Source organism: Glandiceps talaboti, chromosome 5 (genome assembly GCF_964340395.1).
Source record: "Glandiceps talaboti chromosome 5, keGlaTala1.1, whole genome shotgun sequence".
NCBI lineage: Eukaryota > Metazoa > Hemichordata > Enteropneusta > Spengelidae > Glandiceps > Glandiceps talaboti.
In genome coordinates, this window is record NC_135553.1 from 12,615,125 (window position 1) to 12,642,698 (window position 27,574).

At 35.0% G+C, this 27,574-nt stretch overlaps 3 protein-coding genes across 4 annotated transcripts in view; 1 reads left to right on the forward strand and 2 right to left on the reverse strand.

Annotated features, from left to right (window-relative positions):
- Positions 1-7,865, forward strand: part of LOC144435245 (uncharacterized) — a 43,238-nt gene extending 35,373 nt beyond the window's left edge. For both annotated transcript variants that reach the window (XM_078123830.1, XM_078123831.1), the window contains 4 exons: positions 147-254; positions 590-637; positions 2,281-2,386; positions 3,175-7,865. In XM_078123830.1, the coding sequence (XP_077979956.1) occupies positions 147-254; positions 590-637; positions 2,281-2,386; positions 3,175-3,537 (625 nt within the window). In that variant the 3' untranslated portion in view covers positions 3,538-7,865. The remainder of the gene's footprint in view (positions 1-146; positions 255-589; positions 638-2,280; positions 2,387-3,174) is intronic.
- Positions 7,866-9,330: 1,465 nt separating this feature from the next.
- LOC144435753 (uncharacterized) lies at positions 9,331-14,392 on the reverse strand. The gene is made up of 3 exons (XM_078124367.1): positions 14,045-14,392; positions 11,824-11,874; positions 9,331-11,462 (listed from the first exon to the last, which is right to left on the reverse strand). The coding sequence occupies exons 1-3, from the start codon at positions 14,210-14,212 to the stop codon at positions 11,313-11,315; spliced, it is 369 nt and encodes a 122-aa protein (XP_077980493.1). The 5' UTR covers positions 14,213-14,392; the 3' UTR covers positions 9,331-11,312.
- Positions 14,393-17,493: 3,101 nt separating this feature from the next.
- LOC144435361 (beta-galactoside alpha-2,6-sialyltransferase 1-like) lies at positions 17,494-21,772 on the reverse strand. Its single transcript, XM_078123957.1, has 4 exons — positions 21,109-21,772; positions 20,003-20,202; positions 18,826-18,997; positions 17,494-17,753 (listed from the first exon to the last, which is right to left on the reverse strand). The coding sequence occupies exons 1-4, from the start codon at positions 21,770-21,772 to the stop codon at positions 17,494-17,496; spliced, it is 1,296 nt and encodes a 431-aa protein (XP_077980083.1).
- Between the last annotated feature and the right edge of the window lie 5,802 nt (positions 21,773-27,574).

Consider the following 27,574-nt stretch of genomic DNA (forward strand, 5'->3'; position numbering starts at 1 on the left):
AATCAAAGCACATATAAAATAGCTTAAGTATCAACTGTACACCCCTTCTGTTAAATGGTATGTTCTGATGCTACTTCCAGTGTGTTGATTCTAACCATAAAACCCCCCTCTTAACTATATTCCGTTCTTCCCACTCTCATTCACAGTCAAAATGTACCAGAGATGTCAGAATACTATGTGACATCCAGAGCCTGTGGTGGCAGTCACACACTGACCTTCCCACACAGAAGAATCAACCGTATGACTCATCTAAAGTAAGTCTATAAAAAAAAAGTAGAAAAACATTATGTACAATTTATCATTTAATAATTCCATCTACTCGAAAATTATGTTATATTATTAGGCTCTCTACGTTTCTCAGTTAAAGGAGAACACTACTGTTGAAAATAACGACATCATCATGTACTTTTTTTAGACCTTGAAACCATTTTATAAATTCAACATTATTTATATTACACTGGACAATGGATGAGGTACAAGTTTCAACTTTATGTACCTCAGCAATCATGCATGTTGTCCCTGAAAGTTATTACTAAATGTGTCAAAGTTTCTACAAATACATTTAATACATAATTTTTTGTCCCAACAGTCAACTTTTCTCAGAAGAGGAGCCACCAACTCCCATTGTCCAAGGAAGGTATGTTTATTTCCGTTTTCTCTCTGTTGGGTTTTTTCCCCGTATTTTTTTTAACTTCAAATTGTTTCCTGAGACTATATTTGTAATATTATAATTTGATTCAAACAAGCAACAGAGAAGCCAAAATTTATAAAAATTGAATTTTGAAAACAAATTCACATTAATTTTGAATCTTCGATAATTGTTTATCATACAGGAAATCATTATTTATGATTTTATCTATTGTAAATAAATATGAAAAGAAAAGCCAGAATATATGAAAAATTTATAAGAAAATTTTCAAGTATTTTTGCAGATATAACTTTACTTATGTCTGTCTTTACAGTACACAGAATATTGAAGATTGTGTCACTTATTTGTCCAAAATGTTTTAGGTAGAATGTGTCTTAATTAGGGACAAATATCCCCGAAAATCAAAGTTCGGCAAATCTCTCCAAACTTTGCCATATGAAGTTGAAATAATTATAAAAAAAAAAGGGGGGGGGGGAATCTTATTTTCTAGCAAATTGTCAATCTTTATTTTCTCACAGAGTTACTACAGTATTTAGTGGCCATATTGGATTCTAAAATTGTTTACTTTTGATAACATTTAAACCTCTATCTCAAATATTTGTACGATGAGACAAGATTATTTAAATTGATTTAACTGAGAATAGGTTGGACTTTTCTTGAGCGTAGTAACAGCAAAAGTTTATTTCTGAGGCACATTCTACGTTCATGTAAAAAAAAATGAGAGAAAAGATAGGAAAGTGTTGCTTGTATTGAGAGTAGCCTTAGTGCCGAACATCAAACAACAAAGCTCTAAGCTTATGTACGATTTGTTGCCAAGATGGCAATATCTTTTCTTTCAGTTCATTTGCTGTGTGTGTATACAGATATGTAGACATTTTATACTGTGCTTGTGTCTTGTGTTTAAATCTTGTGTTAAGTTAGCCAATGTATCTATGAAATCGTGCCTTCTGCTTTACTCTGCATGTATCTTGTGCTAAGCTTTGCTAAGTTCTTGTCTCATTCATTTTGCTTGGGTGTGTCACTACATTACCAATGTTTCTACTTCTACTTGAATGTATTGGTAACGTTTCTAACATCTCAGAGAGTAAGTAAAATGAAAATGAGTTGTATAGTCACTGTAACTAGTAGGCACTGTTATATGTTTGGTTTTAAATGGTTTTTGTCACTTCTTTAAAATAAACACAAAATACAATGCACCATATTTCAGTTCATATATTCACCTTAAAACTGCAATGGGTACTTTCTATGGCATGCATGAAATTCCAGAAATTTTGTTTTCACATTTCTTGCCTAACTGTGCTTGGTCAGTGCGTGCTTTCCTCTGATTTCAATTTTCACAATTTTCTTGCCTAACTGTGCTTCATCTGTGTGTATGTTTTCCTCAGACTTCAATTTTCACAATTCTTGCCTAACTGTGCCTTCCTTGTCAGTGTGTATGTTTTTTCCAGATCAGAATCGATTAGCACAATCCTTGCCTAACTGAGATGTGTGAATTGAGGATCACACAACATCATCATCATTGGTAGAGATAGTTGATTCTTTTGTATTTTTGACATTCTGTCAGTGAAATCAATAACACTGCCAATGTGACATAACCCATCATACACTTGATTCTTTTTCATGTGTTGTAGAATTGAGACTGAAATCCAAGGTGCTGATGGTCATATCTATAAAGGACGTATGGAGAATGAGGATGGTAAACTTCCTGCTTTACCTGGACAACAACAACAACCAAGGGTAAGAATGATTGATGTTTGTCATGTGATCTAATTTGTTACAGTCACATATACACACCTGATCTTATTGAAATCTAATGTAGTGAACTCGGTGCGATTTCTTAATTTAGCTCTTACATTTGTTACCATACTTACTTTTGGACTGAGTGCGTAGATATTTACACAGGTGTAATTATGAACCATAAGGCTATAAACATTCATTCTGACATCACTACATGTGTGTGTGTGTGTGTGTGTGTGTGTGTGTGTGTGTGTGTGTGTGTGTGTGTGTGTGTGTGTGTGTGAGTGTGTGTGTCTGTCTGTATGTATGTATATATGTGTGTGTATGTATGCATGTATGTATGTATGTATGTATGTATGTATGTATGTATGTATGTAATGTATGTATGTATGTATGTATGTGTGTATGTGTGTGTATGTGTGTGTATGTATGTATGTGTGTGTGTATGTATGTGTGTATGTATGTATGTGTGTGTATGTATGTATGTATGTATGTATGTATGTAGTGTATGTATGTATGTATGTATGTATGTATGTATGTATGTATGTATGTATGTATGTATGTATGTATGTATGTATGTATGTATTTATGTATGTATGTATGTATGTATGTATGTATGTATGTATGTATGTATGTATGTATGTATGTATGTATGTATGTATGTATGTATGTATGTATGTATGTATGTATGTGTTTCTAAGTGCAAGCTTCAAATGGCTGTATATATCAATTCGTCTGAATGTCTACATGGAGCTAATCCTTAAAATGTTCATCTTCACTTCTTGCAGACTCCCAGCAAATCTTCTCGAACTCCACGACCAACTAGCAGTGGTAAGGTACAGCGCAGAGTTATCACTCCTCCCTCAGACCAAGTGGATCAATACATTGCACGCCCCGGTTCTGGAAGACCAATGTCAGCGCGCCCAGCCTCTCGTCAAGGCTCCCGTCCAACATCAGGCCGACCAAGCTCAGCGAGACCTGCGCAGCAGGGATCACCTGGCTCACCACAGCCACCACAGGGAGACGCTATTCCTCAACCAACCACCACTACTGTAGAAGTACCGCAGGCAGTACCAGATGCAGAAGTACCGATAGAGATACCTAACGTAGATGGAAATCAACAACAAGCACCAGTACCAGCCTCAGATTAAATATACTCATAGAAATTTTAATAATTTACACAAAATTTAGCGAGATAAAAATCAGAAATATTACTTGTGTTCAGATATATTATATTACATTCTATGCAGATATAAAATATTTCATCCGAAATCTTCTACAAAAGCCAAATTACACATAACCTTATCCACAGAAAGGCTGAGCCTGCATTTGTTATTTTTGTCAACATTTGACCACTTTCAGGATGCCAATAAAATTCCACCGATATTTACACACCTTGGACTGTGTCAGAAATTTACATATTATTTCGTTACACACCTTGAATTTGCATTTGGAATTTGCATAATAACCAGTTTAAGACCTTGAAATGGGGTATAATATTTACATCATACTTCATTGTATCACTTGTCTGTTTAGAAATGGTCAAGTGTCTAATAGCAGTGTAGACAGACAGTTTTTATTTGACTTTGTTGTCCTTGATAGCATTAGTTCACAAATTTGTTTTGATCAAGTACACAGTGCACTTTTGTGTTCAAACTAGTCATGTATGCTTTTGATATTGTAGGAATAATAATTGCATAGGAAGTATTTTACTTAAACCACAGGGTGACTTTATGATCATTTGATTTTATGATTTTACACAAATTTTCCACGTTCAGCAATCTGCGTTGCGAGAACAGGTTTGGTCCTTGTAATATATACATGAAGAATATCTCTGTGTTAGTCAAGATCAATTTGCCGAAGTGTCAAACCCAGGTTTTCACATTAGTGTTATCTTATCAGTGGAGCGATAAGGATTACTCTTTTGTTCAGTGCTAACTTTTACTACAGCTCTACCTGATAACTGTTGTTCATACCTCAATTTTAACCTAATGGGATTGGTCAATTCTGTTGACAGAAATAATATTGCATTTTAAATCAAATTTACAATTTGTGAATTTTTTCCTTTCAGTTGTTCCGTCGTAAAACTATGCAGAGCATAGTCAGAAATTCCATCCATGTTTACTGTTATTTTTTTTGCCTTGAAATTACTTGATGAAAGCTTTTGTTCCGTAGCTTGAATTCTATATATCGGTCGGCAACAATTGTTGTAACTTTTATTTCGTAAAATAATTACAAATATTGTTGAAATTGAAAGTCAGTTCATACACCTTTTTTTTGTGTGATTCTATCTCAAAGCAATTTCAATTTCAACAGTGCTTAACTGAAATCTGATACATCTATATATAAAGTACTGCTGAGTATCACTTGTCGGCGACTTAAGACAAGTTTAACAAACGATATAGAAGTTCAAGTTCATTGTTGGATTTCAAGAACATTTTGAAATATGATTTTCATAATCAGTTGACCGGTTTTGTACTAATCTGGAACAGAAAACCTGCAGATTTTTGAAGTCAGTTTAAAACAAAAACAACTGCTTGGTTTTTTTCTTTGTTTTCTATTTGTGATGAGATTTGAGACACCATCTAAGATATAAATGCAGCTGGGACTCCTAATTGTCAGGAATCCAGTCTTGAAAATTTACATTCCAAATTGTCGAATCTGAATCTGAATATGAATCTGAATCTGAATCTGATGTAAATAAATAGACACCACTTTGTCTAAGCTCTATTTTGCAACTTTATAAAATGGAAATAAATTTTCAAAAAAAGAAGATGATTTTAATGAAATTGCCAATGAATTCAAATTAACTGTTATTATACTTGTAAATATGTTCTATTCATCTAAAAAAAAAAAATGTATTGGATATTGTACATAAAATGTGTGCAATGTATGGAGTTTTTTGAATTTTTTGAGGAAAAAATGTAGACTATATTCTATGAATTTTGAAGTGATAATTATTAGCTGCACATGATTAATTGCACTCCAACTCATAATTTGATGATGTGAATGAAGTATGGTAGCTAGGTAAAATACTGCTGTGGAAAACCCAGCTTTCAGCTTACTAAGGTCTAGGTAGCCACAAACTAAAGTTGGTCAGTGTGGTAGATTACACAAGTGGGTGATAGCAGTGCCTCTATTTATTTGTGTGGATATAATCACCCTGTAATCAAGATAGTGTAAATACTGGAAGGCCCCAGAATGTACACCTGTAAGATCTTGGAAGTCATCAGAAATGATACCCTACTGTGAGTACAATTAAACCAATGTCCATTAAGTAGCTTAATATCAAGATGTCGCCGCAGTAGGGTTTAGTTGATGTTGATCTTAGTTAGCTGAAAGGTTAGTTTCCACTGCTGTAAAACATTAGATAAGACAAAACTTGAGGTCGAATTTCAGAACTGTAGAGACAATATCAACACTTCTACACATTTCTAGAGTCTATTTGTGTATAATGCTTTTATTTGAAAGCCTAAAATTTACCAGTTTTTCTGACGTTTTTGAATGCACTTTTTAAAGAAAATGTAAATCGTTTCATCTTTGGCATATTAATGGAAGTGAGAAATACTACTGGCAGAGACAATATGATTTGATTCTTGTAAATATATTTGAAGTTGAAGGCTTAACTTTTAATGTGCCTCACTCATTTCAAGATTATTTTCTGAAATATTCAAGTCCGTCCAATGTGGTTCTGCTGTCATTAAAACTGTTGAAGTCTTATCAATTTTCCCTCCATCACAGGTTCTCTCTGATTTTGTCATGATGCATAAAGCACGCCCTCAATACTTCTCAGAAGAGATTCTTTTGTTTTCATTTATCAATGTTGGTGTAGTGTGGAAAAATATCCTTGATAAAACATTTTCTTTTTTTCAATACTGTTAGATATGGAAGAGAAGTACTGCAATTTGCGTTCCAAGTAAAAAAAATTTACTTTATAATACTTTCACCTTAAAAGAGTATAATATCTGTACTATTATATTTGTTTTACAAGAAGATATCATATATTTTAAAAGTTTGACATACATGGGGCAATGTTCATACAGAAATATTATTACTTAGGTAATTGGATTTCCAGTAGTACAGTGAAAATTGATTGAGCTGCAAAAGGTGAAGAGGCTGAATGATTTAGGAGATAAGCACAGTTGATAAGGTTGTTTTTTATCAACATGTTCTCATGTGATTGAAGTCTAAAAAGTGACAGTTTGAGCCATGTTTGGTCTCGCTGTGGATGGAAATTATTAGAAAATGAAATGGGAAACCACTCATATCATTAATTCTTGATGTGCCCAGGGGACTAAACACACTGCAGAAATGCTTTAATACAAGATTCTTTTTTTTTTAGCCCAGTGACTTGTCGTGGGCTTTCATTTCAAATCCTCTGATTCTCCATCAAAGTTAGAGGCTAGATTCTTATCAACCATGTAGATTTCTTAAAGAAACATTGCTGGGTGTCCGTTTCATTTTTGCAGCTCGATAAATTTTCACCGTAAGAGTAGTTTTTCACTCTACCAAGAAATTTAGATTTGTGAGACTTACAATGACTGGAGAATGTGTTGTCATGTAAGTTTGTATTCTGTCATGCATGACCAGTACTTGTTGAATGCCGTCCATGCAGAACAGTTGTGCAAGTAAATTGTTGGACATTCCTAGATTCAAATCATTAAAGGGGCATAGTCTGTAGGTGGATGTAATCATTAAAGGGACACAAGCTGTAACTTTATTTAGGAGGTATATACATCTATTATGAATCTCACCATCATGTGTGAAGCTCATCGAAATAACATTAGCCAGGAGTTTGATACCACACTTTTATTACACTTCCGGTTAATATTATTCCTATATCCGTCATGCATGTATTGTAAGATTCTCTATGTGTGTAGTTTTGTTTTACATTGAAACCTTTGTTTTTCAGTTGATAATAGGTATCACAATTGATATAGCATAGACCCAGGAATGGACATCCATGCCAAGATCTATGAGCATGCATTGAAGCCAAGACTTGGAAATATTTTTTTATGTGGCGATGTTTTTTATCAATTTAAAAATCCAAAATAAATCCAAAGTTCTCATCCATGTGGCCACTTAAAAAAATAATTACCAGTGCCATGTATGTCTCACACAGAATGCAAGACAAGCTATTTATGCCAGTAATTACTAGTGAGAATCAAATTGTTATATTTGAGCATACAGATTAACAAAAGTATCCTTTTATGCAAAACAAAACCAATCACCCAGAGTTCACTATTTACAGACTATTCCCCTTTAATGAAGAAATAAACAGTGCCTCCATCATAGTTGTTTCTGTGTCTCTCCTTCCAGTGTTCTCTGATTTTACTTTCTTGGTTTATTTACTTACTTACTCCGATAACTGGCCGGACTAGGAGCTACTATACTTTCCCCATCAAGTACTTAACTACACAAGTAAATACCTACTACTGTAGTATGATATACATAGACTTCTAGACATCAAGAGCAATAAATGGGATAAAACTTTATGAATCAAAGTGTACAGGTTGCATTATTTTATCAGGTATGTGTGTGTGTGTGTGTGTGTGTGTGTGTGTGTGTATGTATGTATGTATGTATGTATGTATGTATGTATGTATCATGTACGTACGTACGTACGTACGTACGTATGCATGTATATGTGTGTGTGTGTATGTATGTATGTATGTATTACGTACGTACGTATGCATGTATGTATGAGTGTGTGTATGTGTATGTATGTGTGTATGTATGTATGTGTGTGTGTGTATGTATGTATGTATATATGTATGTCAGGTTTGTGCATGGGAAGCAGCAGCAAGCATATAATCAAGAAATTGTGTGTGTGTGTGTGTGTATGTGTGTGTGTGTGTACAGTTCTACCATAGACCCTACACGTGTAGGGTCTATGGTTCTACTAATAGCTCATCCTTGACTCCTGCACGTCTCAATTATTAATTGAACTACAAAAATTATACAAAACCAGGAAAATAATTCATCAGATTTTACGGATACAATATTTACTTGCTGTGCCATCAAAGAAAGTTGTATACATGTGAATATGAACTGTAATTTAGCTCACCTGTATCCATAACTATGTCAGTAAAACTTCAATGACGCTTTCAATTCAAACGCATAATAAATTTATTAAACTTATTTCGAAACAACCTCTTAAAACCAGTACACTAGATAATATAAATTAAGCACTTGAGGGCTACCCAATCAACTTGCCCGTATCACACTCATAACAAGGATACTAGAATCATATCATAATTAGATTGTGTTAAACTGCGAATGAATATGTATTGGCGTACCTGAAAGGACAGCCGTTGTAAGCGTCCGACTCATATAAGGGTCCTATACGTTACTACGAAAACCTAGCTACCCAGTAACTAAGCTGGGACGCCCAAACAAAACTTATTTTCCGGGCAGAAATTAACATGATAATTTGCGGAAGAGATTTCCCCCAAGTGAACTCTTGTATCAGGCAATTCAAATATTAGCCAATTTCAACGAGGTGATCGGAACTTTGAATAGCATCGTGTAGATGTAAAAAGTAAAAAATAGTAAAAAAAAAAAGTACCCCATTCGGACTAGACATGCGCAATAGACGACTACTGGTGACAGAGCCTGTGTACGTTGTGTAAGTATGTAAAAAATCCGGTCACGTTCCAACTTTTGTTCTATCACATACGATATCAACGAAACAACTACCGAGTATTATCATCATGTATTGAACACATTTCTCTCCTGACATGTCTTCTTCTTCTTGCCAAGTCCAACGTTGGTGGACGGTCAACGGCCTAGCCTAGGACTTTCATTGTACAGACAAAACAGAAAGTAACACCCCCGGGTACCACCCTCACCGTAAAATGAGTATCGAATATGTTCACAAGACACATTCAAGACATAATAGTTGTGTTTTTATCATATAATTTATTTCATAAACATGACTGCCGTTTTCGAAAGAGAACAATTTCTTTCAATATTATTGACAATGAAAAATCAACGTAAAAGTTGATACACGGCACACTGAATCAGGGTGTTGGGAAAATACATATCACTCGGTTGAAATTTTCACACTATTGAATATATTGCCTCTTTTACTTTCAGAAAATGTTTAGTGCAAACAGTCACGTGTTTACAATATCTAGGTTAGTTTAATGTAATGGAGATATTCTAAGTTATGTAAATTAGATAACATTGACTAATTATGTAAATTAGATAACATTGACTAATTATGTAAATTAGATTACTTTCATATTAACATGATCGGCGTGTCTATTAATCTGTCAAATATCAAATATTTTAATAATCCGAGTAGTTTGAGTCAGATAAATACATCACTGGACTAACGAAAACATATTTCAAACGCAACCGTTAACGTTATAATCCTGGTTTTGATGGACGAATCCTGTGTCACAAAGTCTCTTGACTTTTGACGTCATATCCAGATATCATTTGTTGAAATCGATGATGACGTCATGATAAGTATCACACTGCAATAATGTAATAATGAGGATAACATACACATTACCCGTTTTTGATTTATAATCATGGCGGCATACTTCAGGTGACGGAATGTTGACATGAACATGCAATGTTTGTTGTTCTAATAACGTGTGATCAATTGCGTTTTAATACCAATACCAACAAACTTAACTCTGTCACGTCAGCACAAAAGTTTCTATCCTTGGGAAAACAAATTCGCAATGTTATTTCTGGTCACAAATCAAACCTAAAACAATACCATTTACGGGGTTCGCCTGAAATGCGAGTTGCTCGTTTCGAAATCTTGTTAACTATACGCCAAAAGTAGGATTATCGGATTTGAAAGAAAAAGTCGGGGGAAAAAATCAATGAAATAAGTAAACACAAATTCTAGAGTTCCTAAGACAACAAACAATGGACGGATTTTTGATAAGATTCAATGCGTAAACAAACATATTGGCAGTAAATTTTTGAAGCACCAACAACTACACACTTTTAACACGGCAAACTAATATCTTTTATCATCATGTTTCAAATTGAACCCCTTCTGTACCAAACTACCGAATCTGGAAATAAATGTATAATTTGAATTATTTTGATAATTTTCACAAAATCCTAGTTTTTACAACCAAAACTGTCATCTCAAATAATGGTTTAATTCATATAACTATTTTTAATGATTTACGTCTAAAATTAACTTGTAAACTTACTAAATATTCAGACAAGAGTTAAGTCTGGTAAATTTTGCGGCAAACTACTTGGTCGGTGACAGCGGCAGACGACATTTTTGTTCAACACATTTTCTTTTCGTGGGAAAGTACTCGGTACAGAAGAGGTTATCCTATGTTACGTCTATTTCATATCATGAGTGCAATTATTGTAAACGTTCTCTTGGTAATTTTAGCAAAATTGAATTTCGGTCTTGTCCCAATACGTAACTTTGAAAAAAGTATCTGAGACGAACAGCACACCGAAGATAGACCAAGTGTACTTCATCATGCGTGTACACCAATGCTTCACGCTGGTAACAGTTACTAACACTTTACACAGCATGAAAGTTCAGAATGTACACAACCCTCTTAAGACAGTTGAAGTCCGGAACTATTTTGCCAACATTAATCAAAAGTTATTTTCAGTATATGCAATAATAAAGCCTTTTTTTTTCAAATTGTCAACAACCACAAATAAATCTCTATGTATTAAAGCTATGATATATTCGATATTGTATAGGTTTCGTGTTTGATGTTGTAGAAAACCTGAATGGGGGAAATCTTTGGGATAATAACTAAACTCGTATTACATGTAACTGTTGTTATACTGTCGAAACTAGTAAGGGTGTAACAAAGTGAAACTGAGGATTGTTTTGAAGAAACCGGAGTTGCAGTTATAATCACTTCAAGTGTTGTAAATTCTTGTTGAGTTGCTTGGATTCCAGGCTGAGATGATATCCTTATGTGCGTCCCAAGCCATATGCCAACGAGTTTGCCAAGGTACTCGTCTGTTCTTTCACGATTTTATCTTTTCTGTGCTTGAAATCACTCTCGAAACCCGAGTAGCTGCTGGATGAATCGTCCACTGGGTGTGTTTGCAAGGATTTCCTCTGTAAATGAGGAAACCGGGATATGAAATTTACAGAAGGAATCATGTGGATTGGTTAGTTGGGTACTGGAGCCCTATGATTATGTAAATCAGTGCAATAAATTGTGAATAATAATGAGTGTTATTTGCATTGATTAGCGAGTACTGGTCTCCATATAATATGACTCTTGTACAAGTTACAAGAAAAATGGAATGACCTAACCTCCCCCCCCCCCCCCCCTATCTGTCCCTGTTCCTAATCTCGGCTGTTATTATATACATCAATGGTGATGTTTTTAAAGACGTGACAAAAGCACTTTCTATAATAATCTAGTTCTCTTTACATACAAAAATGCGTTTAAAGGTATAAAATTGTCACCTACCAGTTGGTCACCCATGTTGGCGATTTGGCTTTGTACGTCAAATTTCCAATTCTGTAAAGAAATCATGAGAAACGTTACTTATTTCCAAACCAACAAAAATTGTGACGACCAAGCACATGCGTTTATAAAAGCTTCAGCTGTCGACAGATAACAATACCTAGACGCTGTTATATAGGATGCAAACGGTAAATTGTGACAAATTCTACTCAATCAAATATGTCTGCAACCTATAACTGAAATGAACGTCGTAAGAAGTGAGTATTTGAGGTATATGTACATGACATTGTAATGTCGAGAGGCCGAAATAATATACTAGGTTTATTCACCATAATGTTGCAAATGGAAAAAGTCGCACCCAGGTATTCGTAATACTGCGTGGTATACCAGTATCTAATGAGATTACGCAAGGAAGGGTAGAAGGCAAAGTATCTCTCAGAAAAAGGGAGGTTGATTTACAAATATAAACATTATTTCTTCGTGGTGGTGGTGTGCATGAAAGAGCAGTGTACATTTTCACCATTGTGTGTCACATCTTTCGATTCTCACAGGAATTCACAAATAACATCGCACAATACAGGTAATTAACTCCGGGACCAATAATGTGAAAACCAGTCAATTAATTAATTGGCACTACACTGGGAATCGAGTTGGTTGGTTTATTAAAGGGGGCTTATTACTCAGTTTGGAAAGTTAGCAAATAAGCTTTAAAAAAAGAAGAGAAAAAAACAAGACAACTGATGATGTACTTTGTTCGGTATATGTTTACATGGCAGGCCATTTCAAAACTATTTCAATAATGTTGACGGCGAGTAGGCCTATGCCCTACGACCTGAGCTAGTACATTATTACAGTGTAGTTAATTCAAATTATACGTGTACGTGACTGGGCGCAAAAACTGACAAATGTATCGGTGTCAGTTATTGTCTACAGATTGTTGTGCAGTTTGTCCGGGTGTCCGTCTCGTCGTTCTCAAGACGACGGACCGGTGTTGCGGTGTCAAGGCCAGTAGACACTTTGCGTTACATGCATCATCATGCGCATGCGATGTTCCACGGGGACTGATCACTATAGTTACAGGCTATATGAAACATTAAACGCCAAACTGTCCCACGAGAACTAGGGGAAGGTGCAAACATTTAAAATGCCAATAACTAGACAGCGGTAAATGTAGATAAAAATAGCAACCATATTTCCTGTGAACTGAAATATTCATAAGGTTGAACAGAGTAATGAAAAATTAATGTCGCACGAATCATAAAGAATTCTTTACATATGCAACGTCGTGTAGAGATACACTTGAAATGTGTGTTGGTCATTCAGAAGCCGGCGAATTTCGTATTTGAATCGCCGTATCTGAGCAACACATCGGGCAATCAAAACTTCCCATCAATAACATTATATTCCATTTTAAAAGGACAATTGTAAGGACTTACTATACTTAAATAGTGACTGGTTTTATACCGGAGTTCAGTTATAAAGCCCGAACTTCTGGGCTAAATTATAGCGTCCGATATAGATTTACATATGATTGCCTTTTCACTGAAATATATCCGATTACCTAAAAAACACACCAATACAGGTACTTCTTTACATTCGAGGGCTCATTGTACGTGTAAGTCGGCATGGCATTAATACAGTTGTCACCTGTCCCACTGTCTGTCACAATCACATGCATTACAATAGAAAATTCGATATCAGACTTGTCGATGTCATTGTATTATCACAAAGCCATGAAGCTTTGTCAATTTACAACGTGTAAACCGACACTATTTCCCATGGGGATATTGTTTGCTATTATAATTATATGAAATGTCAATTAACATAACGTGCGATATGGGATTCAATGTGATAATTAATGATGATGTTTTTTTTTTTTTTTTTTAATGATGTTTATCTATGGGATGGGGTAAGTTTATGTCGTGAAAGGAAAAAACGACTTTCTAGAGTTTGTTTGGAATATTAGCTGGACAAGTCTTGTAAAATACAGTTTAGGAACCACCGCAATGAGACGTTTTGTTATACGTGTATTGAGATATGGTGCCCGTAACTGACGCGTATGACGAAGTCTGCGACACTTGGTTATTGAACAACTACATACATACTGTCTCGTAGACAAAATAAATATTCCCCGGGCTACCATAAACACGAACATAAATTACAATGGTTACCTCGTCCGCCTGCCACAGGTACCTCCCAGGTGCATCGTATACTTTAAACTCACCTTATAGGGGTCAACTTCGCGTTGTTGCCTTTTTTCCATGTTCCATTCGTGAACCAATGTCCATGATTCGGGGTGTCTGGAGTCCCCACTCAGCGACAAAGGTGTCAGCCCAACCGTACTGCTACCGCACGAACCCGGGTCCCCTGGAGACGGCCCAACTCCAGCCATGGTACTCAGCTCGATTTCTCTGTTGTAAGTTTCCTAAAGAACACGTAGTAATATCTAGGCAATGTGTGTGTTTCACAGCAAAGCCGGTATTTGAAAGAATTGTTTCCTTAGCGCTTGAAAAAGTTGTCTGTCAGCGCGGCAAGCGGACAACTCGATTATATCTGTTGCACCGCACACAGTACAGGTGGTCAGCTGTACGAAGGTAGCGACGTGTCGCTATGGCGATACCCTTCGAGTGTATTGTTAGCCTGACGAGATCAGGTACTTGTATATTTGCATAACAATAAAGTCGTTAGACTGATTACACTCAAATGACTTTGTGGGGTGCTTGGGGTGCGAGACGTGTTAACAACACTGCATTGACTCACACAAAATGGTTGAAGTGAACTTCCACTTTATATCTTTGATAAATTTTTCGAACTTTAGCACGTTTTGGCGGGACGACAATAAGATAATTTTGTAAACCGTTGGGTGGGAGGCTAGCGAAAGGTAATTAATACTGCACGGAATTTGTTATGAAAGTAATACATTGCACACACACACATATGTATAGTGTACGCATACACAAATACACATACATTCATACATACATACATACATACATACATACATACATACATACATACATACATACATACACAAATACACATACATACATCCATACATACATACATACATACATACATACATACATACATACATACATACATACATGCATACATACATACATGCATACATACATACATACATACATACATACACAAATACACATACATACATACATACATACATACATACATACATACATACATACACATACATACATACATACATACATACATACATACATACATACATACATACATACATACATACATACACACATACATACATACATACATACATACATACATACACACGCATACACACACACAATTTTTCATTTATGACAGGCGTCAGTCGGGTGATTTTTCCCCCATAATATATTATATTTGAATAACATATGACCTCTTACTTGATGAGTTGTCATTTAATCTGACATTGGTGATAATAACAATCAAACTTCTACAAGTTTGAAATACCACAGATTATTATGATATGGTACACAAATGAACACTTATAAAGACTTAAGAGGTAATGACAACCTAAGGACAACAAATCTCAAAGCTGATAATGCACATCATACCAAAACATCACTGCTGATGAAATACAAATTATGTACAATATAAATTATCATTTAGAATACAATACACTTCCAATTACAGAAGTTCAAATTTGATGACCATTTGGATTTACAATGATATCATATTCCCATAATGCACCACTCAAAATCCACCATCTTGAATGGTGTGTTATGGGAATATATGATTTCATTGATAAACATAATCACTGTGTATACCAGTCACATTCTTTGCAACGACAAATAATCTAGTGTTCATTTCCAACACCCTAGTAGGAGGGTTTTAATCACTACCCCAAAGACCCAAGATTAGGTTTTATGACAAAACCGCCCAGATATTTCCACAATCCTTGTATCTGAGCATGTTCACTTTTGAAAATCAAAATGCTAAAATAATGTCAAGTGTGGTATCTGATAACAGCTAGGAGGTCGTAAAATACAAGACACTATATAATCTAGACTGAATGAGGTTGACCTTAAGAGAAACACTATTTTTATCGACAATCTTGCAATACAATGGATTGAACCTTAGACTGAGATTGAACACAAGACATCTATTTTACGACCTCCTGTTATCAGACACCACACTTGGCATTGATTGTTTGAATTGAACCTTCCAAAGAGTGTAATTGTTTATATACAGGGGTCTTATTAACTGAGTTTAACTTAAAAACCACAGTTGTGTCTATTCTTTTCATGCTGGTCATGTGAATTTCATTGTAATGTCAATACATGCCTTGTATAACTTTGCAATGGTCTTAGTAATGTCATTGTTACAATGTTAGAAAAGTTAATTGCATAGTAAGGACTTCTGTAACAATAACAGTGGCATTTTACAATTATAATAAATAATTATAATTTTATCATTGGACCATTTTATAATTTCTATCTTAATATCAGGTTTTAATTAAGTTAATTGCAAGTGATAATTAGGTATGCTTCAGGAGATTGAATACTGTGAGTACATTTTAAACATTTGGCAAAAATTATGTCCCAAAATGCATGATCTCAGCTTGTACCCCAATAATGCTTAACTTAGTCTCTTTTGTCACACTATTATGTTTGACTTTGGTCATCATTTGAAATCTTCATCAAATCAAATCTTCATCAAATCAAATCAAAGGAAATGAAAATCAAAAGTACAGAAATAAGAAATGCAAATTTTCACTTGCCAGGAATAATGGAAATTTCTCAATTCACGAAAACATATTGAAGATTATTGTTACGATCATGCATCATCTTCGCTGCTTCTAGAATACATCTAGCAGTTGAAATTTGTCAAATTTTATTTTGAAAGATATATATACCGGTAATACATAGAATGAAAGATCTTCTCTTTCTAGAATTCACCTGCATTTATTCTCTATAGCTTTAAATAAATATTCTTGATACTTCAAAAAAAAAAAACCCAAAAAACCCCAAACCCCCAAAAACTCATGTAAAATGCCAATGGTTTTAATGATAACTAAGCATTGTAGTTGCACTCTGACCACTGGTGGCGCTCTTTAGACTTCTTCACCACTGCCACAGTTTTAGTAAACCCTAATAACATTATTATTTCCCCAAAATAAATATACAGTTCTAATTTATATGACAACTTTAAAGAAGCACATGAACATTATTTAATCAAAGCAAAGCAGAGCCCTAAAGATATCAAAACAGAGCCCTAAAGATATCAAAACAGAGCCATACAGATATAAAAAAAACCCTCACGATATGACTGTATATGAAGGTACTGTGGAGTTTTTTTTGTAATTAATCTAAAAACCCAGTTTCTGTTACAGTTCCTGAGCTTCACTCAGTGAATTTAAAAAAAAATCATTTGGTTCAATTCCTCCAAGATGTCCATGTGACATGCATATGTTCACTAAAGTATGTCACATTTGTGCCAGGTTTGAAAGATATTATACTTATACATTTGTATATGCCAAACATATAGCTGGACGATGATGTAATGGACGGACCGACAAAAGCAACTCCTATACATTCCTTGGGGCTCTGCCCCATTACGAATGAAAAGTGACACTAACTATTGCAATTGGACCGAATATGAAAACAAACACTTGATAACAGTATCTAAGAATTCATGATATCATGTCACTCATTTGTTAGTTTTGTCACAATCATATTTGGAATATCCTTGTAATGTTATCTTAACTTTGTTCTGGTAATCTTCCTCTTTGTCTGTCTTCATCATTAAAGCAACTCTCTTCTCAGCATTGACTGGGTGGTCATTGAAAAAATTCCATCCACAGAAAAAACAGCAATCTTTGTAATAGTAGCAAAATTTCTCTTTACTGCTGAGGGGAATGTACCCATAAATATCCACTGTTTCACAAAGGTTCAGCAATAGATGAATACCTACAAGATGAACAAAATTAAGAACCAACTATTTATATGTAGTTTGAAACACTGAAAACAAAAGAAATCACTCTTTGAACAACAGATGGCGCCGTGTATGGCAAAACATTCTGGTGCTGCACTTGAATTATTCTTTATTCTATTATTGTCTTTATACAACCTGTGTTGTTACTATTTACACCTCCACTCACAGTATAGTCAAAGTCATTACTCTATTAAGTCCAGAGATGAATAAGATGCAACTTAAAATTCATCCATAACCACCCACACAGTCATTAACATCATGTCTTTGTGAATCAATCACAGATTTCTAACCAATAACACAGTCTCTCATAAAGTTAGTATTTATTGGGGGCAATTATGTAATGTCCAAATTTGATATATTTGTTGGCTCAGGATGCTATTTATACACTATTATGTAATTTTATATAATAGTTGGGGTTCACTGATTGTATGAGCAACTTTTTGTGTCGATTGATGGACTTTGACCAGATGTGGTTTAGTTAGAGACCACATTGGTATCCAGATTATATCAAAATCATAAAAATAGCGCCAATGGCGTTGTAGCACAACTGCAGTTTTTAAAAATGTTTTCCCATATGCTGATCCATGTTGGGTATAGGTGTTCATTTGCTGAATGATTATCCATACATTATTGAATGTGCTAAAAAACCAAATACTTCAAAAATGAAGGATATCTTGTGAATTTATTAGAGGTTTATTTTGAGATAAAATGTGTTGGTTTCATTCACTTATCACTTATCAGAATGGGACGTCTTGCTTGCCAACTTCCATTTCACATATAAGCAATAATTTCTATTGCTATTGTAACTGTAAGGCCTGTCAACGTTGTCAATGTAACGAGAATTGCCTAGCAAGTTCTTTATGTCACTTCTGTCTAAGTCTGTTTTTATGATAACTTCGTACCGACAAGTGAAAATGAATGAAATCAACACACATCATCAGTGTTTTTTATTAAACAAAGTGAATTTACAAGGTACCGTTCCCCTTTAATTGTGCATTTTTTATTATCATTATGGTAATTTGACAATTTCTAAGATTTTGGTCATACCCATAAAACCAGATGTTGGTGGAAATCCACTCAGTTCTTCATCACTAAACTCCTGTATGACATCCCATAATTTCCACACTGATTCTAACCGCATCACGTATACTGGTGACTCAGGATGCTTGTAGTGCCATTTTGCATAACTACAGAATACACTTTTACTGTCTTTATACCACTGGAAACAATATGAACACAACCAATATTGTAACACTTAGTTGACAGTTTTCAACAACAACAACATCAGACAAATCATGGGGTTTATAAAAATTCAAGTTATCTTTCAAAATGGCGCTGTTTGATACAACCATGCAGATACCAAAACTACACATGCCAACTAACAAGACAGCAAGGTTGAATGAATACAGTTTTTTCCTACATTTTTGTCTAAATAAAATTAACAAATGTGCAACTTGTAGACATCAAATGCAGACATCAACACATTGGTGGCCATCCACATGTCTGTGTCTAGCTCTGGATGTATGCGCTACGATGTTCGACACGTCTTCCATCTACAGCGTAGATGGAAGACGTGTTGAACATCGTAGCGCATACATCCAGAGCTAGTCTGTGTCTAGTTGCAGTATGTTTAAATGGTTTATTTCATATTTCATAATAGATAAAAATGTAGCAAGAAATTATAATCTTGTTATCTTAGTATAGAGTATGCACTATCTGATATGTTTCTGTGTGGTTCAGGTTGTATTGAACAGAGCCAGTGAATGGTAACTTGAAATGCGGTATATCTTATTTTTGGGGCAACAAACATTATCAAAGACAATTTCGTTCACGATGGTAAGATTTCAAAGAAAATGTGTATATCAATCAGAAATGTACCTGCCCAACAGAAAATCTGTGACTTTGACTGACAGTTCAACAATCACACATTGAAATATTTTGGTCACATTTAATATGAAGAAAGAAAGCAGTTTGAAAGTAATATGACATAAAATGCTATCTGTCTACACAGGCACTGACAAGTATTTCTGAAATACTGAAGACTTGCCCCTTTAGTCTGGTGGACAGAGGAGTGTTTTGAGCCTTCTAGAGGGAAGCTAGATATAGTCAGCAGCAACTTTCAAACTACTTGTCATTTCAAATTATCAACACACACACTGACAGTTTTTGCTATAAACATAAATAATGTTTCTTTACGTTAACTGAATTAAATTCCTTGAGATACCTTGTTCAGATTTGCATTGTATGGTCCTTCTCTCCATGATATAAGTATTTCAGAGTCTTTGAGTTCTTCAAGGTCTTTGAATCCATCATCAGTTCTGAACACTTTGTTGTTAGCAATACGTATTGTTGTCTTGCTGCCCACATCCCTTTCAAATCCTTTAAGTGGTGCAACATTAAAACGGAGAACTGCATCATGGGAATCTATTCAAAAAGAGCGACAGAAACATGAATTTGCGGTGTGTGACAGTTGCGCTTGATATTCCTAAGTTATCAGTTCATACATACACTGTAAATGTACATTCAGATTTAGAGACATATCAATTTAATTTCTTAAGATTTTCTGAAGTACTGGAAATGTTGGAAATACAAATGTTATATAAATTAGAAACTATATCACAACTTCATGTCAATTTTATACAAAACAAAAGAAGTTGAAAATACACAGCTAGCTACTTCATATATCCAATGGGCTTGCCAAAGTTTAATATCAGCGGCCAAAATAAACTTGATCAAAAGAAACTCTGACAATGTAAATCAATCCAATCACAGACTATATCAGGGAAAGGACATCTTGTGAAATCACATTTGTAATAACAACTTGCATGCTAAATGAGATAAAATATATTCATTTCATTCACGTTCAGAACGTAGGAAGAAATGACTTATGGGCCTTCCTATGCAACTTCTAGTTGTCAACGGTTCTATTGTTAATAAATGTAATTGTATATTTAACATGACCAGTCAAAAATATTTTTAACAGAACTTCCCTACCAAGGCTCATCACTTCCACCTGAGTTTGGATCAATCCCAGCTCTGTACTGATAAGTCACATAAGTGAAATAAAGTGAATGAAACAATGTATTGTATCTCATTTAACATCCAGGTTTTTATTAAATAGTGAATTCAGAAGGTATACTTTCCCTTTAAGTAATGGTACTAGGTCGACTAAATGCAATGAAATCTGGATTTAAAAAAAAAAGACTTCACAGAAAACAACCCCATCACTTTGGGGCGACAGAGCAGATGCTATTATTACAGCAAATACATATATCGTATATATCAGTGTGTAGGCTCCTCAGGAATGACACACAAAAACACAATACTTGCCTATCTCTTCTCCTAACTGTGATTGGTGCAGTGACCCTGAACTTGTTACAACCGCACATGACTTGTATGGAATACGCGAGTCTTTTGGCAGAAATGAATCTTCTGGAAAATACCTCCCAATTCCAAGTTCATGAAAAGGTGAGTCTTCTGGGTGGACAAAGTCTATTGGTACAGCAGCTTTAAGACGACAAGCAACCTCACTGGCAGATGCACCAGTTTTTCCTTTGACACGTTGTTGAAACTTGGGAACAACTTCCTCAGCTGAATCAAAATTTCTATTATAAAACATCAGGGCCTTGTCCATCCATGGTTCCTCCTTTGGGAGGAAACAAACTCGTTGTTGAAGAGGAAAGTTTTCAGAAGGAATCGTCTTTTCTTTGATGCGAGAATGTAAGTGACTGAGTTCTTCAAAATCAGTGATTGGCAGTGTAATGACTTCTTCATTTTTATTGGCTGGGTACCAGAGCACAGAAGAATCTGCTTGCACTGCTACGTTAACTTCACAAGTAGCTTCCTTGAAGTAAGGAAGAGTTGGAAGACGGGTAAAACTAGCAACAACAAAATAGGCTAAAACTCCAAAGAGAATACAACTTGCACGCAGAAAATGAATACCTTTAGTTGTCAAATATAAAATCCTCTGTTTTGCTGTGTTCCTAAACCCCATATTGCAGCATATAGTGGTAACTTGTCTGGTTTATTAGTAGTAGTAAAATGAAAAGACCGGGTGCTGTATTAATGTAGAAAACAACAAGATTTTATAGATGTTATAATATCACATTTCTTTCCTTCTTGGGTGTACTTTACGAGAGAACAGCGTCATGTTCCTATGAATAATAAATAATAGGAGAAATAACATTTAAACTCAAGACAATAATGTGCACTGCAAGGTTCAGTATTAAAACTAATTTTCATGGGAAATTTCTTTCAGTGGCCACCTGGATGAGAATTGGGTATTTATTTTGGATTTTAATTGATAAAACAACTCTACTGATTTTCTACTTGAAAAAAAACAACAAATGAAATAACATTTATCAAGTCCTTGTTTGTAACTCAACAAATTGCATTTTTTCTTTTTAAAAAACATGTAAAATGTTGGTTATTGTTACAATAACAAACGTTATGTATACTTTTTAGCTTTTTGCAATATATTGATGTGGTAACATGGACGTGGTAACATGGACTTGGTGAAATGCTAATTCACATTGTTTTTTGAAGGTGGAAAACATACTAAACCTTGTTTATAATATGCCATATTCCAGTTATGCTAAAGATAACAGATTTCATGGTTTGGCCACTTAGAGCACTGTTCACAAGCTGTTTGGTGGCATGAAGTGAGGGCTAGATTAGTGGCGTATACTAGCGTAAAGACAACAAACTCAAAGCTACCACCTGTAATCAAAACATGCCTAACATCTATGTTAATTCTCTTTTGAGAACCTTTACAAATCTTTTACCTGCATTTTATTCACAACTTCATGCAACTAGTGGCCGTGACAAAATGTTCAGCTTTCCCTTTGCCAAATCTATTGTGGTGCTTACCTGAGAAATGGCTGGAACTTCAGTAACATGGCATATTAAACTTAAATAAATACCCATTGTTATCCATATGGCCAGTTTAAATAATATGCCTTATCTGTGTATTGTTGTATTGTTATTTTTTTTTTGTTCTCTAAAAATCACATGCAGGAAGTTTATGGTGTTCACAATTGCAATTAATGGTACTCAAGATTGTTAATTTTATGTTATGTGATTACATGTCACTCTAATAAACATACTACTAGTACAGTATAAGAATTTTCATGATAATCAACACACATATATGTTTATTTAAATTCTTATTTCCTTGTTTCTTAACAAAAACTATAGTCTGGAAGATATTAACTTGTCTATATTCCCTTGAACGAACTTTGCTTTGTTGATTTGAAAAGAAACAAGTTGAGTAGTAAACAATCTCAACATGTTCACAACAGTACTTTTGTGCTGCACCAGAGTCAATTTCCAAGAAACACTTTTCAAACAGTTAAAACACTAATTATGCTGATCATTCCATCACTTCTATGATTATGATATCCACAAAATGAAGGTCAAGGTCAAATATAATAATACTAAGGTCAAGTTGAAATCCAATACACACATATAGGTTAGGCTAGATTTTCAGATTTGACCTTGAAGGTCATGGTCATGGTCACATCAAAGCACTGTTCACATGAACTGTACAATGATACATGTTACAGACTCAGTCCATCCTGCTGTTCATTGTGCATGTAACCTAAACATAACTTCAAATACATGTATGATGTCACACGTAACAAAGTACCACCTGACCTAGTTGGTCTGACTGACTGTCAAGAGAGATATCGTTTGAGTGCTTCGGAGAATTCATAGTCATTTTCAACAGAATGTGAACATATTTGAGTACAGTAAAACGTTGATTATCCGAACGTCGAATATCCGAATTGATCGGTCATCCGAACTGACTACGTGTCCCCCGAAAAAATCTATTGTTCCGATGTCAAAGTAATGTTTCGGTAAAAATGTGAAGTTTGATGAATGACGATCGACATGTGAATGAGCACGGTTTGTCTTGGAGCTACAGTGTGTATTGTTTGTAAACAATCACTGTCCACCACTTGAATGACGTGATGTTAATGACGTACGGTAAAACAAAAGACGACTACATTGAGTGTGTTGGAACGATCACACCTTCAATAACATCTCAATAAATTTGTTCTCCTATTGACCGCCCCCGTTGTCTTTTGTCTTTTGTATGATTCATAAAAGATTTGAAATGATTGTGAAATGGTGAGAACGGCATGTCACACTCTGACTAAAGTGGTGACTTTCAAACAACTTGTCAGCATGAGATGTAACGCAACCGTAGTTGCGGCATTGCTACTTAGACCATTGACTGTGATACCGAAAAGATGATTGTCGTTCAGAAGTGAAAGGAGTTTCGTTTCTTTTTCCAATAAAGATTTTCAAAGGTGTAAAACTTTTTCAGCTTCGGCCTACCTATAAATCTGCGATGTCTAGGAAGGAATCCTCACTTGATCGTGAAACTGAAGATAAAGAAAACGATGTCCCGTGTGAACCAGTACCATCGCACGGCGAAGCGACAGCTATGTTTTCTCCTTGTTTGTTATGGCTAGAGTCGCAGCCTGATTGTGAACCTACCCAGTTGTTATTGCTCCGTAGTTTACACAGAAAAGCAGCAGACAGCCGTGCAATGAAACAGAAACCCTGACTTCGTTTTTCTGAACTTTATTTTTTTTCTAATTGAGTGGCTAACTTGCGGACACATCGTTTGTACACATTGATACAATTTGATTACATTTACATGTCAGTGAACACTATTTATAGATGCAACCATGACAACAGTGCGTTCTTATCAGCTGTCCACCACGTCGTCGTCTTTCTTGTAAATACGTCTTTTGATTTCTTCTACACATATTCAATTCACAATGTCGTTTTCCTATCATATTCAACTCTTTATTTAGTTTTAGTATTAAATAAGTACAGTTCATTAAAAAGGTTTCTATGGAGTACGGTACGTTTCATTTGTCTGAGAGTGCATGTAACATGTGTAAGTCACGGGATATGCAGTGTACGTGTACGTTCATTCTGTATGAGTGCGACCTTTTGACCCCGCCCAGTCTCATCTCGATGCAGATCGCATATCCGAACTGACCGCATATCCGAACTAAATGCATGTCCCCGTAAGCGTTCGGATAATCGACGTTTTACTGTACTTACATTGTTGAATTAGCATTTATAAAAGAAAAGATGAAATTTGCCATGAAAACCAATATATATTGCAAATAAAAACATATGACAGATCTTTGGATCTGACTGAGAATATGAATCCCCCAAAAATATTCAGTCTATACCTGACCTGGCCTGGCCTGTACCTGTGATTTGTACCGACCGGAATTGTAGCGTTTGTTTCCAGTCAAATATCGGAACGAAAGAGAGCACAACACAGAAGGAAAACTCCTCAAAATAACAACAAACGCTACTAAAATTACTATTATTATTGCAGCCACACCAAGACGTCTGCTGACATGACGATCCTGGCAACATTGTACACGTGCATTTCAAGTCTGGGTACTACATTAATCTACGGTCTCCCTAGACAGTAACTAAATTATGAAGGACAAAATACAGATGAACTTCAAATGATATGTTAATATCTATGATCTACTAAATCATTCCATGTAGCGTCGCGTCAGCCATCTTTAATATATTTCGTACACACCAATAATGTGGTGGTGACGAAATAATCGTTCGATCGCCTGGGGCGCTGCGAATCTTGTCTCTAGCTCTGAATCAATGGGAAACATAAGAATGCTTACCTTTGCCTTCGACAGGTGGCTAACGTTGTTGGTGAATACAATCGGAGCTTTATCTGGTAAGGCAATTGCCTCGCGCTCGGCCCGTTTGCTGTCGTATTGAGATATGCAATCATTGGTTACGTAATGAAAATGATGACGTAACATGGGTAATGTTCACCGATGACTCACACCATGGATGTGAGGTATTTAATCCGGACCTCCATGAGCAGAGGTACTCGAATTAATCTGTATGATTTAAAAACAAAATATGTTTAGTAACTACATAAATTTATGAATGAATTTACTATACAGACTAAATATAACAACCTTTTGACTATATATTCCTACCTGTAATATTTCTACTAGTATAGAGATTGATACATTTGTAGCAGCAGGATTCGTACGATATTTTCCTAAGAAAACGGCAATCCAGGGCGACAATCTAAGTAAAAATACGTGCCCCTGTGTTTTCACCCCGTTTAATCGTCTGTTACAATCAATCAATCAATCTTTATTGCATTACAACAAGCCATAGAAAGCATGGTAAAGCATACAAAAATAACATACAGAAATAAAAAGTGAATACAAAAGTCATTTAATCAACTGCTGGAGGACTGTTTATATTAACAAGACAAGAAATTTTCCAAGAGGAAGTTTATCATCAGAGGTAAAAACGTGCAAAAATTTATTTTTGTCATTTTAAGGAATGAACATTTGAATTATTCAATGACAAAGAAGAAAAAAGTGTCCCTCTCCCCAGTGCATAATGAGAACAAAGAATTAAAATGAAGAAATTCATCTTCTATCATATTTGACAAAATTTACAGAATCTTTCATCTACAGGAATCTTAGGAGTACACCGTCTCCCCAAATCAATTTGAATATTATCCGAAATCTACATTTAACACTGGGTTTTTTTTAATTGCAGGAGATATTTCTCAAAACCAAAGTTACAGAGTACATACATAATTTTATCTCGACAAAAAAGGGATGGCTGGATTTAGGCCTAGGCCTCCTAACTAGAGGAGTTCTAGTGGAAAGATTCAAGTTCAAGTTGCCTATGAGTCAAGGACCAATTGATTTTGATGGTCATCTGATTCCAGATCTCCATTTCAATGGCGTTAAGGTATAATGAAAAGAATTGTAATATATTCTTTTTGACTGAGGAAAAAAATGTTTTTCTCGGAAATTGAAATGAAATGAATTTCGAAATAAAACCCAAAGACAGAACCCCATGACACGTGAGTGCAAGTGTGGCGTACTAGTACTCGGGGTACTTACAAGAAAACTTTGCAAGCACGAGTGCAAATAGCCCCGAGCACCCGCACTTCAGTGAACGCACTTGGCACAGGGTTCTGTTTATATTACTGTATTCATATTTGTTGATCTGTGTGCACATGTAGGTATGTAATAATGTTTTCGGTATTGCACTGTAGTAAAAATACCACTAGTGTGTTTGGGCGCTTTCTTTTTCTTTATTCTTTAAAAATGTTTCATTGTTTTAAAAGACCAGAAAGTGTACAAGTACATACATATAATATTTTTAATCATTCCATTTCTGGCCTTATACCCAAAATAACAAATATGTACAAACGTGTATAATGAGTTTATTAAAATATACTATAAATAAAGAAGTACGTATGTAAATGTGACTTATAGCTAACTTGGGCCTTTATTAACTGTATCACATCATTATCATTTTCGAGTTTCACCAAAATTGTTGCCTCATGCCCCTGCATTGACTAGCTAGGGCACAAAGCACGGGCCTATATTCTATGCTTGTAATTGTTTTGGGCTAGCTGTTTTCCACAACTCTCAGAATTGTGATTGTGGGTAATAACCTAGATATAACTATAAACTTACGCATAAAATCTACAGTTTAGAGCCTCAGGTTGCTTTCGCATATATTAAAATGTTTAAGGTCACAGAAATTGTAATTGTTTGCTATGATTTTTTATTTTGACCCAAAATAATTATTGTCTTGTCATATGAAAGAAAAGTGTTATCCTTGTATTAAATATTTTGCTCTCAAAAATCAATTATGTATACCACAAATTTAGTTTTCATTTGTCTCCTGAGGGCCACCATACATTCTCTTTGCAAAAATTAAAATAACGTGACTTTAGTAATACTGT